General features: G+C 38.0%; 1 protein-coding gene across 10 annotated transcripts in view; it reads left to right on the top strand.

The window, feature by feature from the left end:
- The window catches only part of tcf12 (transcription factor 12), a 178271-nt gene extending 162639 nt beyond the window's left edge, over positions 1 to 15632 (top strand). For 8 of the 10 annotated variants that reach the window (XM_078427058.1, XM_078427050.1, XM_078427052.1 and 5 more), the window contains 5 exons: positions 9158 to 9272; positions 9404 to 9566; positions 9679 to 9908; positions 11797 to 11947; positions 13352 to 15632. In XM_078427058.1, the coding sequence (XP_078283184.1) occupies positions 9158 to 9272; positions 9404 to 9566; positions 9679 to 9908; positions 11797 to 11939 (651 nt within the window). In that variant the 3' untranslated portion in view covers positions 11940 to 11947; positions 13352 to 15632. Of the gene's footprint in view, positions 1 to 9157; positions 9273 to 9403; positions 9567 to 9678; positions 9909 to 11796; positions 11948 to 13351 lie in introns of those variants that run through there. The other 2 variants (XM_078427054.1, XM_078427053.1) reach the window with 2 other exon arrangements.
- The last annotated feature ends 1357 nt before the right edge of the window (positions 15633 to 16989 follow it).

Genomic DNA, 16989 nt, shown 5'->3' with positions numbered 1-16989 from the left:
AAATGTTCAAATTAAATTGTTCAATTCCCCTTTGAGCATCTATCAGCTTTTATTCTAACTGATTAAATTTATTCTACTAAACATTAACAATTCTAACTGATTAAATTCATTCTACTAAATATTAACACTGGCAAATCTGTTGCAGAAGGGCTAATATTTGGTTTTAGCTGGCTTGATGATTTTTTTCCCTTTCTGCTTAATATTTATGATTTCCTACTTTGCACATCTATGATTATTTCAACATCTTCTAAAGCTGCATTTGAACTGCATCTGGAGACGGAAAATAGGAGCTGGCTGCCTTTGCCTTCTGTGGTAGAGAATTCAACATATTTATCCATGTGAAGAAAGTTTGCCTGATATCAAATCTAAGTAGAAGAGCTGTTATCCAAGGGATCTCCGAATTCTACACTCCTGAACTATCTGAATGATCCTCTATCATCTGGTCTGGCTAGTCCTTTTTAAATTCAAATTTTATAGATTTCTGAGATCCCTACTTATTCTTTTGAAGTCAAGTGAATATAGGCCAAATTGATCCAATTTTCTATCTTACATCGGTCGCAGGAATTACTCCAGTAAACCTTTGTTGCACTCCCTCCATGGTAAGAAAATCCTTCCTCAGATAAGGAGACCAAAACTGCACATACTTGAGATATGGTCTGACCAAGATCCTATATACGTACAGCTAAGCTTCCTTGCTCCTGTACTCAAATCCAAATACTTCCTTCCAGCAACTGGTGCACAAGGGCACCCTCATTGCACCTTATCCCTTTCCGATCTGTCACCATTCATGTTATGTTTTTCTGTTAAATAACCTTTCGGTCATCTGCCATACATTTTGCCACTTATGCAACTAGTCTAAATCAAATAATGGCCTCCTTGCATTCTCCTCACAACTTACATTGCCCCCTGCCTTGTGCTGACTGCAGATCTGGAGATACTATATTTAACTGCTTCATCCAAATAGCTGACATATATTATGACAGTGTTTTACGTTAAACCATCTGACCAACAATTAGAATTTTTGTGTTAATTTTTAAATTAAGAATTATTGCTAGAATTATAGAATTGTACTGCACAGAAACAGGGCCTTGCAATCCACCTCATCCATGCCTAACATGATGCCTTTCTACGCTAATCCCATATGTCTGCATTGGCCTGCATCACTCTACTTCTTTCCCATCCATGTATCCAAATGTAATTATATCTGCCTCAGCTATTTCTGGCAGCTTGTTTCGTATAACCTTCCCCTCAAATATCCCTAAATGTATATCCTATTGCCTTAAACACATGCCCTCTCAGTCTAGACCCCTGCCCCTGATGATTTTTTTTGGCTCTTTTTTTGAAATACGAGGTATATTGTTACAAAAACTGAAAAACAAAAAGATTGAAGTTCATAAAAGATACAGGAGAAACAGAATTTGATCATTCGGCCCATAGTCTTTTTTTCTCACTCAACCCCAAACTCCTGCCTTCGCCCATAACCTGTGACACCCTTCTAGTAATCAAGAACCTATCAATCTCCGCTTTAAAAATACAATGCCCTCCATAATGTTTGAGACAAAGACCCATCATTTATTTATTTGCCTCTGTACTGCACAATTTAAGATTTGTAATATAAATAAATCACGTGGTTAAAGTGCACATTGTCAGATTTAATAAAGGCCATTTTTATACATTTTGGTTTCACCATGTAGAAATTAGAGCAGTGTTTATACACAGTCCCCCCATTTCAGGGCACCATAATGTTTGGGACACAGCAATGTCATGTAAATGAAAGTAGTCATGTTTAGTATTTTGTTGCCTATCCTTTGCATGCAATGACTGCTTGAAGTCTGTGATTCATGGACATCACCAGTTGCTGGGTGTGTTCTCTGGTGATGCTCTGCCAGGCCTGTATTGCAGCCATCTTTAGCTTATGCTTATTTTGTGGGATAGTCCCCTTCAGTTTTCTCTTCAGCATATAAAAGACATGCTCAATTGGGTTCAGATCGGGTGATTGACTTGGCCACTCAATAATTGACCCTTTTTTAGCTTTGAAAAACTCCTTTGTTGCTTTAGCAGTCTGTTTGGGATCATTGCCTTGCTGTAGAATGAACTGCCAGCCAATGTGTTTTGAGGCATTTGTTTGAACTTGAGCAGATAGGATGTGTGTATACACTCCAAAATTGATTATGCTACTACATTCAGCAGTTGTATCATCAATGAAGATAAGTGAGCCAGTAGCTTCAGCAGCCATACATGCCCAGGCCATAACACCCCCACCACTGTGTTTCACAGATGAGGTGATATGCTTTGGATCTTGGGCTGTTCCTTCCCCCCTCCATACTTTGCTCTTGCCATCACTCTGATATAAGTTATCTTCATCTCATCTGCCCACAAGACCTTTTTCCAGAACTGTGTGTGCTCTTTTAAATACTTCTTGGCAAACTGTAACACTGCCATCCTATTTTTGCAGCTAACCAGTGGTTTGCATCATGCAGTGTAGCCTCTGTATTTCTGTTCATGAAGTCTTCTGTGGACAGTGGTCATTGACAAATCCACACCTGACTCCTGAAGAGTGTTTCTGATCTGCCCGACAGGTGTTTGGGGATCTTTCTTTATTATAGAGAGAATTCTTTGGATAGCAGTAACAGAATCGTTCCGGGTCAGCATGGATTTACGATGGGGAAATCATGCTTGACTAATCTTATGGAATATTTTGAGGATGTAACTAGGAAAATTGACAGGGGAGAGCCGGTGGATGTGGTGTACCTCGACTTTCAGAAAGCCTTCGACAAGGTCCCACATAGGTGATTAGTGGCAAAATTAGAGCACATGGTATTGGGGGTAGGGTACTGACATGGATAGAAAATTGGTTGGCAGACAGAAAGCAAAGAGTGGGGATAAATGGGTCCCTTTCAGAATGGCAGGCAGTGACTAGTGGGGTACCGCAAGGCTCGGTGCTGGGACCGCAGCTATTTACAATATACATTAATGACTTGGATGAAGGGATTAAAAGTACCATTAGCAAATTTGCAGATGATACAAAGCTGGGTGGCGGTGTGAACTGTGAGGAAGATGCTATGAGATTGCAGGGTGACTTGGACAGGTTGTGTGAGTGGGCGGATGCATGGCAGATGCAGTTTAATGTGGATAAGTGTGAGGTTATCCATTTCGGTGGTAAGAATAGGAAGGCAGATTATTATCTGAATGGTGTCAAGTTAGGAAAAGGGGACGTACAACGAGATCTGGGTGTCCTAGTGCATCAGTCACTGAAAGGAAGCATGCAGGTACAGCAGGCAGTGAAGAAAGCCAATGAAATGTTGGCCTTCATAACAAGAGGAGTTGAGTATAGGAGCAAAGAGGTCCTGCAGTTGTACAGGGCCCTAGTGAAACTGCACCTGGAGTACTGTGTGTCCCGTTTTGGTCTCCAAATTTGAGGAAGGATATTCTTGCTATTGAGGGCGTGCAGCGTAGGTTAATTCCCGGAATGGCGGGACTGTCATATGTTGAAAGACTGGAGCGACTAGGCTTGTATACACTGGAATTTAGACGGATGAGAGGGGATCTTATCGAAACATATAAGATTATTAAGGGGTTGGACACGTTAGAGGCAGGAAACATGTTCCCAATGTTGGGGGAGTCCAGAACCAGGGGCCACAGTTTAAGAATAAGGGGTAGGCCATTTAGAACAGAGATGAGGAAAAACATTTTCAGTCAGAGAGTTGTAAATCTGTGGAATTCTCTGCCTCAGAAGGCAGTGGAGGCCAATTCTCTGAATGCATTTCAAGAGAGAGCTAGATAGAGCTCTTCAGGATAGCGGAGTCAGGGGGTATGGGGAGAAGGCAGGAACGGGGTACTGATTGAGAATGATCAGCCATAATCACATTGAATGGTGGTGCTGGCTCGAAGGGCCGAATGGCCTACTCCTGCACCTATTGTCTATTGTCGTCTGTCATCAGCTGTGGAGGTCTTCCTTGTCCTGCCAGTCCCTTTGCAATTAGTAAGCTCACCAGTGCTCTCTTTCTTCTTAATGATGTTCTAAACAGTTGATTTTGGGAAGCCTGAGGTTTGGCTGATATCTGTAACGGTTTCATAATGGCTTCTTTGACTTTCATTGGCACAATTTTAGTTCTCATGTTGATAAACAGCAATAAAAGTTTCCAAAGGTGATGGAAAGACTGGAGGAAAGACTAGGTGCTGAGAGCTCCCTAATGCCAGCATTAAGGAAGCAATTAAACACACCTGAGCACCTGAAGCCATGTGTCCCAAACATTATGGTGCCCTGAAATGGGGGTGACCATGTATAAACACAGCTGTAATTTCTACATGGTGAAACCAAAATGTATAAAAATACCCTTTCATAAAATCTGACAATGTGCACTTTAACCACATGTGATTTTTTTCCATTACAAATCGCAAATTGTGAAGTACAGAGGCAAATAAATAAATGATGGGTCTTTGTCCCACACATTATGGAGGGCACTGTGCCCAATGATTTGGCCTCCACTGCTGTCTGTGGCAATGGATTCCACATATTCACTACCCTTTGGCTAAAGCAATACCTTCTCATCTGCATTCTAAAGGTACGTCCTTTTATACTGAGGCTGTGCCTTCTGGTCCAAGAATCTCTCTCGTGGAATCATCTTCAACACATCCACTCTATCTAGGTCAGCTAGCCATTTGCTGTAAGCAGTATTAAAATGAAAATCTGCCCTTGGAGGTATCCCTTTTTTAAACCTTATTTTTCTTAAAGTAAATTATGTTTTAATATTTAAAGTAGATCACTTATTTTATATTTTGTTGATAAGAATATTCTTGGGGAATAGTGAATTGCAAATGAATTAGTTGTTAGAAAATAATTGGAGAAGATGGAAAATTTGTGTGCATCTGTGTCAAAGCAGATGGAAATACTGAATGATCAAAAAGCATTGTTCCTCCCCCCACACTTCTATCATAATCTGGTCTGGATAAAAGTTAAAATCTGTAAATCACCTTAACTACTGTTCTCTTTAAAAAAACATTTGACTGGGTCTCGTTTGTGTATTGATTTAAGACATGTTTATATTGCTTTGACTGCTCTTTCCTGCTTTCAATTGTGATCAAGTCGCCATTCAAATAGAGAACCAGCCGATACAGATTCTTATTATAAATCACAATTATATAACAGGATACAAGTTATATTGTGGAATTGTTCCATTATATTTTTAAGCACAATTACTTTCATGATGTGATTATCACCCAGAATGGTTGAAATAAGCAGCCTTTGGTTATTAAGAACGATGAGTCATCAAAGAATGGCTTCAAAGAGGGTAATTTTAAATGTTGGACAGGAGTTTAATATATTGCCCTTTGCAAAGAGAACTATTAAGACGTTTTTATAAACATGATTTTTTAAATTTCAGCCATAAAGATAACATCACTTAGATGAAGGGATTAAAAGTGCCATTAGCAAATTTGCAGATGATACTAAGCTGGGGGGTAGTGTGAATTGTGAGGAAGATGCAATAAGGCTGCAGGGTGACTTGGACAGGTTGTGTGAGTGGGCGGATACATGGCAGATGCAGTTTAATGTAGATAAGTGTGAGGTTATTCACTTTGGAAGTAAGAATAGAAAGGCAGATTATTATCTGAATGGTGTCAAGTTAGGAAGAGGGGATGTTCAACGAGATCTGGGTGTCCTAGTGCATCAGTCACTGAAAGGAAGCATGCAGGTACAACAGGCAGTGAAGAAAGCCAATGGAATGTTGTCCTTCATAACAAGAGGAGTTGAATATAGGAGCAAAGAGGTCCTTCTACAGTTGTACCGGGCCCTGGTGAGACCGCACCTGGAGTGCTGTGTGCAGTTTTGGTCTCCAAATTTGAGGAAGGATATTCTTGCTATTGAGGGCGTGCAGCATAGGTTCACTAGGTTAATTCCCGGAATGGCGGGACTGTCGTATGTTGAAAGGCTGGAGCAATTAGGCTTGTATACACTGGAATATAGAAGGATGAGGGGGGATCTTATTGAAACATATAAGACAATTAGGGGATTGGACACATTAGAGGCAGGAAACATGATCCCAATGTTGGGGGAGTCCAGAACAAGGGGCCACAGTTTAAGAATAAGGGGTAGGCCATTTAGAACGGAGATGAGGAAGAACTTTTTCAGTCAGAGAGTGGTGAAGGTGTGGAATTCTCTGCCTCAGAAGGCAGTGGAGGCCAGTTCGTTGGATGCTTTCAAGAGAGAGCTGGATAGAGCTCTTAAGGATAGCGGAGTGAGGGGGTATGAGGAGAAGGCAGGAACGGGGTACTGATTGAGAGTGATCAGCCATGATCGCATTGAATGGCGGTGCTGGCTCGAAGGGCTGAATGGCCTACTCCTGCACCTATTGTCTATTGTCTATCAGGTACAGAATATTATTAATGTTGAATCTGAGCTCAATCTTATCAGTTGGTGGTTGCAATGCAAAACAACCTTAATGTTAAATCATATTAAATATATACAGGGAATCTCTTGAGCCGTGGTAAAAAAAGATGGGACAGATCATGTGGGGGGGAAAAAAGCAAATCCTCATCAAAATTCAATTTTAAGAAAATTAGAGAACAAAGAAACTGAAATTTGTTCCATAAATTTCCTTCCTGGAGGCTGCTGCTGCTGTTCACAATGACCACTAATTGAGTTTGAAGTCCCTGTGAGACCAGGTTACCTAACGTTTACATTTTGGGTTAGAAAAGGGTTTTGTCCAGAAATAGGGATTCTGTGATTCATTGGGATTGAGCAAATTGAATCTGCACTGTTTACTTGCCTTAATAAATGTACCGTGTTGGCAGTTTTTTGCTGCAATCTAGGATTAGAACATAATTACCTTTTTATTGGATTACGGAAGGCGAATAAATCTTGTGTATACTGATTGGAAATTGAAGGTAATTATGCTCATCTTGCCCTAACACTGAGGAAATGATGTAATTCTCATTTATAAATATTATTAATGCTTGGAGCCTGAATGCATCTCCAAAAATGTATCGTCACAAATAGACTTGTCAAAATTAGAACTGGTTGAGAGTAATGCTCCCTTGTTTAAATCTCTATCGTTTTGATTATTTTCTCACGAAAGAAGGTTTAGTCTGTATCGGGGGGGGGGGGGGGGGTCCAGTTCCTGAATGATACAGAAAAGTTTGCAAGGGAAAAATATGTATATTTTTACACAGCCCATCCCATAGCACTTTTTAAAGGCAATGGCAGGCTTTTTAAAATGCTATCACTGTTTGAAATGTAATGTAGGATATGACAAGTGTAATGTAAGCACACATTTTGCAAAATATCTCTTAATTCAACTTTCTGATGACCTATTCCTGACTTTGTGTTAAAGAACAGCCAGCCGCTTGTGAAAAAATTGAGAGTTTTGGCACTCTACATGAGCAAGCAGAACTTTTGTGTGAGGAGACACCATTTCTCATTTATTGTCTATGAAGGAAGACTTGAGATTTTTACCTTGGTGGACATTAGATTGCTTGAGTCAAAATACTCTGTGTACAGTTCAGTCCCAGAAGCTATAGCTTGATGGGTTGAATTTTTATTGGGAATATATCTAAACTTCCTTTCATAATTTCCTAGCCTCAGATGGAAATGATGAAACTGCTCTGATTTTGTTTTAAAATATCATAAGCCTTTGTCTTTTCTTATTTCTTATTCCAAGCTCAATAGCCCTTCACTAAACACTGGACCACTTAAGACCATGTACGCCAGGTTGTCCTTCATCACTTGCAGAAAAGTAGTACTTGTCTGTGAAATATTTCATATTTTCCTATGAAATGTGGACCTTTTAATTTGTGTCGTTTAAACTTTTGATGACATCTGTGTGAGTAATAGTGAAATGAGTAATAGTGTAATTAATTTAAACCTAAATTGATAATCTGCTCACTCAATAGTTATTTTTTAATACATATACCTTTCAACAAATGCAGTGAAACCATTATTTGCTGGGCTCTTTATTGCGAGAGAAAGCTTTCTGGAAATTGCACAGCTTCCCTGGTTATAACTAGCCAACTGGCTTTGGATCTGAATAAATCCCCTCTGTCTGGCTCCATATTCATTAAATCCCATGGTCAGCATAAACAAATCTGTTTTGATTTGAAAATCATTGAATTATCTTCAACTTTGTGCAGGAGTGTGTCAATTTACTGTTCTTTGTGTGGAGAAAGTGTTTTGTAACGCTGCAGTCAAAAAAATGATACAATGATACAGAACCGTGAAATGCCCATGGAATTTGTTGTTTTTCATCTTCCTTTACAATTAGCAACAAAGTATTTGGAAACCTGCTTGTGCTACCCTTTCCTTGTACATTTGAAGGTTTTTCTGTAATAGTTAGATTTTCTTGTGTATTAAAACATGTTCTAACCTAGTTGTGGCTTAGATTAGTTTTCATTTAAAATACTTTGTGGAACTGTTCAAAAATGTAATTTACATCACACTGCAACAGCTGTGGTGCATAAATCAATATTAATACTTTGCTAAAATATATTAAATCAGAATGTCAGATCCAGATTATACAACAGGAGTAGATTGTAATAGAATATTAGTTGTACTTCTGTCTTGTTTAAGGAGTTTTTTAGTTCCGTGGAATTGCATTATGTTCAGTTTCAGTGTTCAACTTCTAAATTTGAGATCCATTTGTACATGCAGTTGGTAGTCTGCATTTGTACAGTACTGTGTTGAATTTCTCTGTTTTAGCTCTGTTCAACCACACTCTTCAAACTTTCCGGTCTCGATTGAACAAGTTTGAAAACATTTGGCGTCTGTCGGCCAGACAAGAAAATATTATGGAGGGTGGAGTTTAACTTGCGAAAATAGAGAAAATTAAGTTGAATAGGTATAAGAATTGAATAAGAAAACACTGGAATAGGATATTCATATTGTCTTTTTATTTGATTACAGTTATCTATAATGTGAGCTGGAAAAGCAGTAGAAATGTTGTACTTCTGCATTATCTCAAGCCTCCTTCACTGTGCCCCAGATAATAATTATATAAAATTGGCTGTATTCAATTCAGCTTTTGTAGATTTCTGTATACATTTATTAAACAATTTATATCGAAGCAGCAGAATATTGATTCTCTTGTTGATATTTTTATGCTTACATTAATTGGATGATGGCTTAATCAAAGGCAAAAGTAGAATAAACTGTCATCTTTTGTAGGTTGGTTCTCATCGGGATGAATCTGTCAGTCTCCATAGCAACCATTCGATCCTCCCCAATACAGTTCCCCCTTCAAGTGCAGAAATAAATAACCAGGCACAGGATAACTACAGAGGTATTTTTTTATGGCAACATAATTCAAAATGGTGTTATTTTACTGACTATGAACTCTGTAACTCCCTAATAATTTGTAGTTTACAATTAGAAAGTGTTTTTACCTTGGGATGAATATATATTTTTGCACAGGACTGGCAAGTTTACAAAGTCAATCTGCTGTCTTGGGTCCTCCAGAAGTCAAAACAGAAGAGAAAGGTGAGAACACAAACGATTCCTTCTCATCCGACGATAAGAGGTCAGATGATGAAGTATGCAAAAGTGATCCCAGGATGCCATCTAGAGGAAGGTCAAGGTAAGTCTGATATGCGTAATTACCTTTTGGCAGGAGTGGATGTTTATCCTCGTTTCACATGAATGGCATACATTACAGGCACTTGCTACAACATATTACTGATTATTTACAGTCATCATGAAGATGAGGACCTTAATCCTGAGCAAAAAGCGGAAAGAGAGCGTGATAGGAGAATGGCAAATAATGCCAGAGAGCGTCTCCGTGTGAGAGACATCAATGAAGCATTTAAAGAGCTTGGACGAATGTGTCAACTTCACTTGAAAAGTGAAAAACCCCAAACCAAACTACTTGTTCTTCATCAGGCAGTTACCGTCATCCTTAACTTGGAACATCAAGTTCGAGGTCAGTAGTCCTTCGGTTGACTACTAAATTTCATGATCAGTAATTTGTTGTTTGTTTATCAGCATCGTCAGAGCTCTTTACATTTAAAGTTACATGTTCAGACGTGACCATCATCTCATCTGCTGGCAGTAATGGATAACTAAATTGTACTCAAAATAACCTCCCCTGCCCAGATTTGCCACCCAGTTACCACCCAGCAATAGCCATTGTATGTCTGAAATAGGATAATGTTGATTGTCAGCTGTATAGGAGACATGTTTGAGGAAGGAACTAAACTGCACATGATTCCTGTTATACCATATGCAGGTGAACATTTCTGTCTTTTGGGTAATGCAAATTCACTCTGACAGAACTCACAATCACTCCCCAAAAATTTAAGATACAGAATTCGTTCTCAGGGTATCTATGTGAAAAAGTAAATTAATGCAAAAATTTTAACTGCTGTTTTCTGACAAATGTGCAGGTAACATGGCTTCCCATTGCAGATTATTGTGACATGGACCATTTTCAAGGAATGCAATCTCTATGCAATGCAGGGGGTAACCTGTAATCTGGTAATTGTGTAAATCAGCGTTCGAGGAGAGAACATTGCATAGGAGCTTTTTAAATGCATCTTCTCCCAAATGTTCCACAACTACAATGACTGTACTAAAGTTGTGGGGGGTTTTGATGCAGTAGTAGGCACTAAAGTAGTATTAATAAATAAATTAACCCCTACCATTTATATCCATTCTTGAAAATCGACTGGTACCTTCGTTGTTTGGAATGCAAACAACTTTTTATAGATCTGACAACTGGTTGAGATACCTAATGAGACACACTCACTCAGTACCCAAGAGTGACCTGCTGGGCTAGTGACCATCAGTTTCTTTGCAAATTTCAGGTTCATTTCCTCTGTGGCTGGGAGCTTTATTCCTGACTCATTTATCCCTGCTGCTGTAATCTTTCATAGTATATCTTTAAATTGGGTCCTCTATGCTGCCCGTTGTTGACCTTGGTAATGTGATACTCTTCAATTTGTGAGTTTCACACTCCTTTAGCTACCCTATTCCCAGAAAAGTATGAAGCGTGGCGATGCTCTTTACTCTTGGGCTGGAGCGTTAGTTGTCAGTTTAAGTCCTAGCCAGAGACTCGGTAAATCCTGTGCAAATAATTCAAACAGAATTATGGGGATACTACACTTCTCAAAGGGACTATTTTTCAGCTGAGACATCAAAATAAAAATCCTTTATGTCCTCATAGGCACATTTAAAAAAAAGTCTCTTGGCATTTATTTCAAATGAGAACGGAGGAGATTTCTCTCATGCTTTGAAAATACTTGAAAATAAACGCGCCCCCCTAGCAGATGAAATGGTCAGTAACCTATTGGTGTTTGTGTGAAATTGCCGTAAGCAAACTGGCTGTACATTTCCTATATTGCAACTGTGACAACACTTCAAAGGAGTGTTTGTGGTGTATTATTTTTCTGTATCGAATAAGAAGGGGTATAAATGAATGTGGGACAAAGGTGAGCTCATGGTGACAGATCTGCCTTGATCTTGTTGAATGCTGGATCTGATTGGAGAGGGTCAATGGCCTGCTGCTGTTGCACATTTCCATTTCATTCCATATAAATTAATTGAGGTATCGTGATCATTTCTCACATCAAAGACTCGGTTGGAGAAACCTTCATTTTGCAGGCTGTCTCTGGAAATGCTGGTATTTTACTCTGCTTTAAGAATTTATCCCTCAGATAAATAAGGGATATCACTGATATATATTGGCTCCGGTGTTCAGATTGTGTTAGTAAACTATGCACTTGGAGGTTTATGCACCATTGTCTTGTAACAACTGTGAATTATTTTGACATCTATTTAGTGTGCATGTACTTATTATTTTCAACGTGCAGAGAGGAACTTGAACCCAAAAGCAGCCTGCCTTAAAAGGAGAGAACAGGAGAAGGCATCTGCCGCATCGGCAGAGGCACCAGCAGAACATCCTGCATTTCACTCTGGACTCAGTGACACTACCAACCCTATGGGTCATATGTAAACTGCCAGGTACTCCCAGCAAACTGTTAAAGCTAAAATCTCACTTTTGCTTCACCTTTTCCTAACCTGTTTTTGCAATAATTTTCAAGTGGGTGCATTGTGTAATCCTGAGGGAAAAGTATTGAAATTAAGGAGCTCTCGCTTAGTTCATAAAGCTCGTACCAACTGTAAAAGACATTTATAACATTGTGTAAAATGTTGTAGTGGTCATTCTGCATTTCTTGTTAGCTTTAAATGTTTCAAAACATTAATGAAAGCACTTTAGAATATGTTTTATATTTTGCCCGTTCAGTGTTGCTCAAGGTCTAGAGGTTTAGTAGAGAATTAGATGGTATGCTAAACAAATTATCAGAACTGTCCAAAGACTGCAGCTTCCATCAGCGTGGAGTTTTGTGGTTAATCCTCCTTATAGTAATGATGAGGCACAGCAGTATGTGAATGTCTTCTTACCAGATTTGTGTGCAGTTACAACATTGAACATTGCAAATCAGCATGTTGCTTGGCTCTTTTTGCATGATCCAGTATTTTAACTCCGTGTAAGTTTGTAAAATGAACATGGGCAGTGGTTAATTGATGTATCCATGTAATCCAGTGAAAGATTCCATCAGCAGATATCTAGATATTTTATGGTCTCTTTAAATCACTGCTCCTTCAAGCTTTTGTAATTTGGAAAAATCAGCCTGACATTACCCTAAAAATACTTGCATATGTAGCATATGGCTTTCTCTGGACATATGAAAGCTATGGAGTTTATATGGACATATGAAAACTAGTGAGGTTTAGTTTTACAAAGCATTCTAAGTTATGTGCATAAATGTTTAATGAACATTATCAATATTATGTGGTGATGCTGCAGTTGTTTGGTTTCAGTTCCAGAACGAATGGAAAGGGTGGAATTCCCCATGTTCTGATGGGAAAGTATGGCTACAAAAGAACTTGCAGAATTAAATTGAATTCACAGCAGAATGTAAACATTGGCACTTTGGTCTGTGAACTCTTGCAGTAATTTGATTCATGGAAATATGTGCATTTAACAAAGTTCTGTGTTTACAAGCAACGAACCAATTCCGGAGGAAGTGGTGAAATGAAATATGTGCAGTTCCAGCTAATATTTAAATTACATCAACAAATGAAAAAAGCATTGAATCCCTTGATCCGTTTTTACATGAAAACTGAGTTTGAAGGATAGTTACAAAGATTTTGAAGAGGCTTACAAAAATCTAAGGATTATTGAGCATGAGTGATGTAGCCCATTTTAAAGTTTAACTTACGAAGTAAAGTGTGAGATATAAATTGAGCATACTTAGGGTTTAACTCCAATGTTTAATCATAAGCAATGTATGTTCATAAGCAATGTCATTTTTCTTGGGTTTAATTACAAAGTTACTGAATCTTTACTTTTTCTCCTTGCAGGTCAAAAGTCTGGATTGGTTTTGTAAAATTACAAATGAGTCATCTTTCCATACAAAGACCCAGCCAACTAATTTTCTTTCATAAAGCCACAGTTGGAAAACTTAACGCACTTGAAACAGAAACCTAGAAGCAATCTCTTGATCAATATGGCATCATATTCAGCCCGCTGAAAACTTATTTGACCCGAATCTGAATTTTGGTTCACAGTACATATCAATCTGTTGCAAGCAGTATTGCTTCCACACAATCAGAGACTGTTGCAATTATCCCAATTTTTGTGGAAGTTGCCTTGTGCCTAAACTTGTTGGTTGATGAAATGCATTTAAGACAAAAATTATTTATTGCTACTGAGCTATAAGGTCTACTTTGAAAGGGAAATGTTAAAATCTGATTTTTCATTTTCAGCTGGGCTGATGCTAGTATCTGTTAAAGCTGTTCACATACAGAGAACAAAACAGGAATGACCTCTAACCCCCAGCATTCCCAGAACCTATTAGTGTCTTAAGAAAAGAAGGGGAAGTCTTCTTTGTCTTCTCCGTTCTTTTTGCCACACCAATAGCATTTTCCATGTATCAGAAAATTCCTTGTTAGGGTGTTTATTTATTTTTTGTTCTCTGGTTATTTGAACAGTTATGGTCACAATTATTTTTTTCCTAAATTATGTTTAATGCCTGTGTCATGAGCAGTTTGCTATAATAGCAGAATGTGTTTTTATTGAAAAAGGGCAGGTCTGATCATAGCATCACTTAGCTTGAAATAAGGTTAGCTTCCTTTATACTTTCAAGTAAATACCCATTCTTATCTGTTTTATTTGTAATTATACAAACTTTAAGCTTCTAGGCTTCATAGTAAAACTTGTAACGTAAAGTGTAAATTAGAAAAATTCTAATTTTAGGATTGCTTTGTTTTTCAAGCATTTAATACTACATTTAGTATATGTGAAAGTGTTTGCTGTAATTAAGCACAGATGTAAAACAAAGGTTTCAGGCTCAAAAAGTGTTAGAGCTGATAAAATCCTTGGATCACCAGGGCCAGTAGTGCTGACGATGAACAAAGTGCTGTCAGCTTAACAAAAAATCTGGAGGGAATGAAGAGCTATGGTCAGCAGCTTTCTGAGACCATACTTTGTTTTTGATGTCTCCTTATCTGCATGGCTCGTCAGTGGATAGAGATCCGGAGACTGATGCAGCCAGAAATGCAACTGCTCTTTTGAAGCCACCATGACTGACTCGGATGAGTTGTTTTAAACCACTCGGAATTTCTTTGCGTTTCCTGTTGGCTGGTCTCCATTTTTTTTTCCTGTGTGGATTCAAGTTCCTTAACTTCCATGTAAACGGTCTTCCATTGAAAAGGAATATAGTGAGAAACCTTGTCAGATACTTTCTCTTCTGTTAGCTGAATGTTGGCAATTGGTTCAACAGAATTAACAAATGCATTCCTTTGTTCTGGGCACTAAGGCAACTGATGAGCAAAATTCGTGCAAGTTGCCATGGTGGGCTAAAGGAATGTCAAACACTTGCTTTTGAAGGATTTGCCAAGAATCATTTTTTTTGACAATTTATGTATGATTTTGTTATTCTAATTGATTCATGTTGACTAATTCAAAACCAGTTAACATCTATTTTTCTGTATTTGTGGCCTTGTTCAGTTTGTTGTTTGAGCTAACAGCTGCTTAAAACGTGCTAAAGTGATCTCGTGCCACGTTCTGGCCTTTTCTTCCAAGCCTGGTTCTGAGCTTTCTTTCCCGTTGGCTATAATAGATGCATTATGTCCAGAAGCTTTGTTTCAAAAAGAAAAAAAAAGAAACATTTGGCTTATTTTTCACTGTAGCTAGTCTTTTATACAATAATCTTGTAAGAAAATTTCTTGAATTCTAAATATTACTCTTTCTAGATTTTTGAAATCAAAAGTTTTCAGTAAAAAAAGTTTCTTACTTTATTTTACTATATTAGGTAGCAGAAGTGTCAGGTTATTTACCATAACCTGTCCATTAATATCAGAAAATAAAATAGCATCCTAAGAACATAGTAGGTTCTAGCTAAACTGTGTAGTACCTCTGGAGTATTGTCCAAGCTAAATGTCTGAGATACGTTGCTTCACATCTTGTTCTCCAGTTTCCATTGTTGGTTGATGCAGATTTGTACCCGTGTCAAATTTAAGGTATTGTTGATGAACCTTTCTACGCAACAGCAAGAAGTAAAAGATTTCTGTCAGTGACAACAGAAACCATAATATGTATATATAACATTTATGTAGCAATAAATGTGCCATCTTTTTTAACAAGACAAATGAGTTTTAATGTTTCTTTGTGAATTAATAATTTTAAATAAATATAAAAATCTTTGCCCAGTAATGGGCATTGCCCATTGCAGGAATACTGGTGCGATGACTTCACTTAGTTATCAGCTTATTTATTTTCAAACATTCCACTTGTTTCATGAATAAAACTGCTGGTATGTTCTTTTCATTTGAGTCTTTAAGTGACGTATCATTGTTGCTAATTATAAATCAAAATAATTTGATGTTCTGAGAAAATGAACCCGTTTGTTTTTTTTAAATCAATATTTTTTGCCACTTTTAATTTTGGGGGGAAATTAGCAACCTGACCACAAAAGCTGAATTTAATTATTATGCCAAATGAAGAAAATAAAATCAGAATATAAATACAGTTGAGGGAAATATTTAATCCATCTAAATTGACTCATCTGATACAAAGATGGTTTTATTTTCTGAAAATCAAAAAAATATATAGATGCTGGAAATCTAAAATAAAAACAAAATGGTGGCAAAAACTATGCAGGTCAGAAAGCATCTATGGAAAGAGAAACAGTTACCATTTCAGGTCTGAGACCTTTCAACTGAGAGTAAAAAATTTATCTAAATATTCACCATTGATCTGAAATGTTTCATTTTCCACAGATGCTGTCTGATTTGTTGAGCTTTTCCAGATCTATCTTTCTCCTTGATAAATAGGGAAGCTGCCAGTCTGCCATTCTACGCTCCACTGCTTTGTGAAGATGGTACGAAGATAAATGGGAAGTAACTTGTCAAGAGAGCGTAGACTATCTCCAAAATAATTTTGGTAGCTTAAGTGCGGGAAAGCTTCCATTAGGAATTTCATGTGGGAAAAAGTGAGATTACCTGCTTTGGGAATAAAAAAGCACAATATTATTTAATTAGTACAAGATGATTAAATGTTAGTTTTCAGAGAGGTCGGGGCATTCTTATTGAAGAAACAAAGATAACATGCTGCCAAGATAAGCAATAGTGGTACATTTTGGAGATGGTGAACACTGCAGGAGTTGTGCAATGATGGTGGAGACAATCTGTGTTGCAGCAGTCAAAGCAGTACATCAGCACAGATTCAATCCTGAGCTCGACTGCTGTCTGTGGAGACTTGTGGACCTGCTCTCCGTGCATGAAGGTTTCCTCCGGGAGGCTCAGTTCCCTCCCACGATCCAAAGATGTGCTGCTGGTTTAATTGGCTACTGTACATTAGACTATGGTGTAGGTAATGACAATCGAAGGTGAGTTGATGGGCACATGCGGGAGAATAATTAACAGGAAAATAAGGAAAGGGGGAGTTTGTTCTGGAATTGCTCTCATGGGACCCAAATAGCTGCCTCCTGTCATTACAT

Source organism: Rhinoraja longicauda, chromosome 33 (assembly GCF_053455715.1).
Source record: "Rhinoraja longicauda isolate Sanriku21f chromosome 33, sRhiLon1.1, whole genome shotgun sequence".
Lineage (NCBI taxonomy): Eukaryota > Metazoa > Chordata > Chondrichthyes > Rajiformes > Arhynchobatidae > Rhinoraja > Rhinoraja longicauda.
Note: the sequence above shows the minus strand (reverse complement) of the source record. Positions and strands in the feature narration are given on the sequence as shown.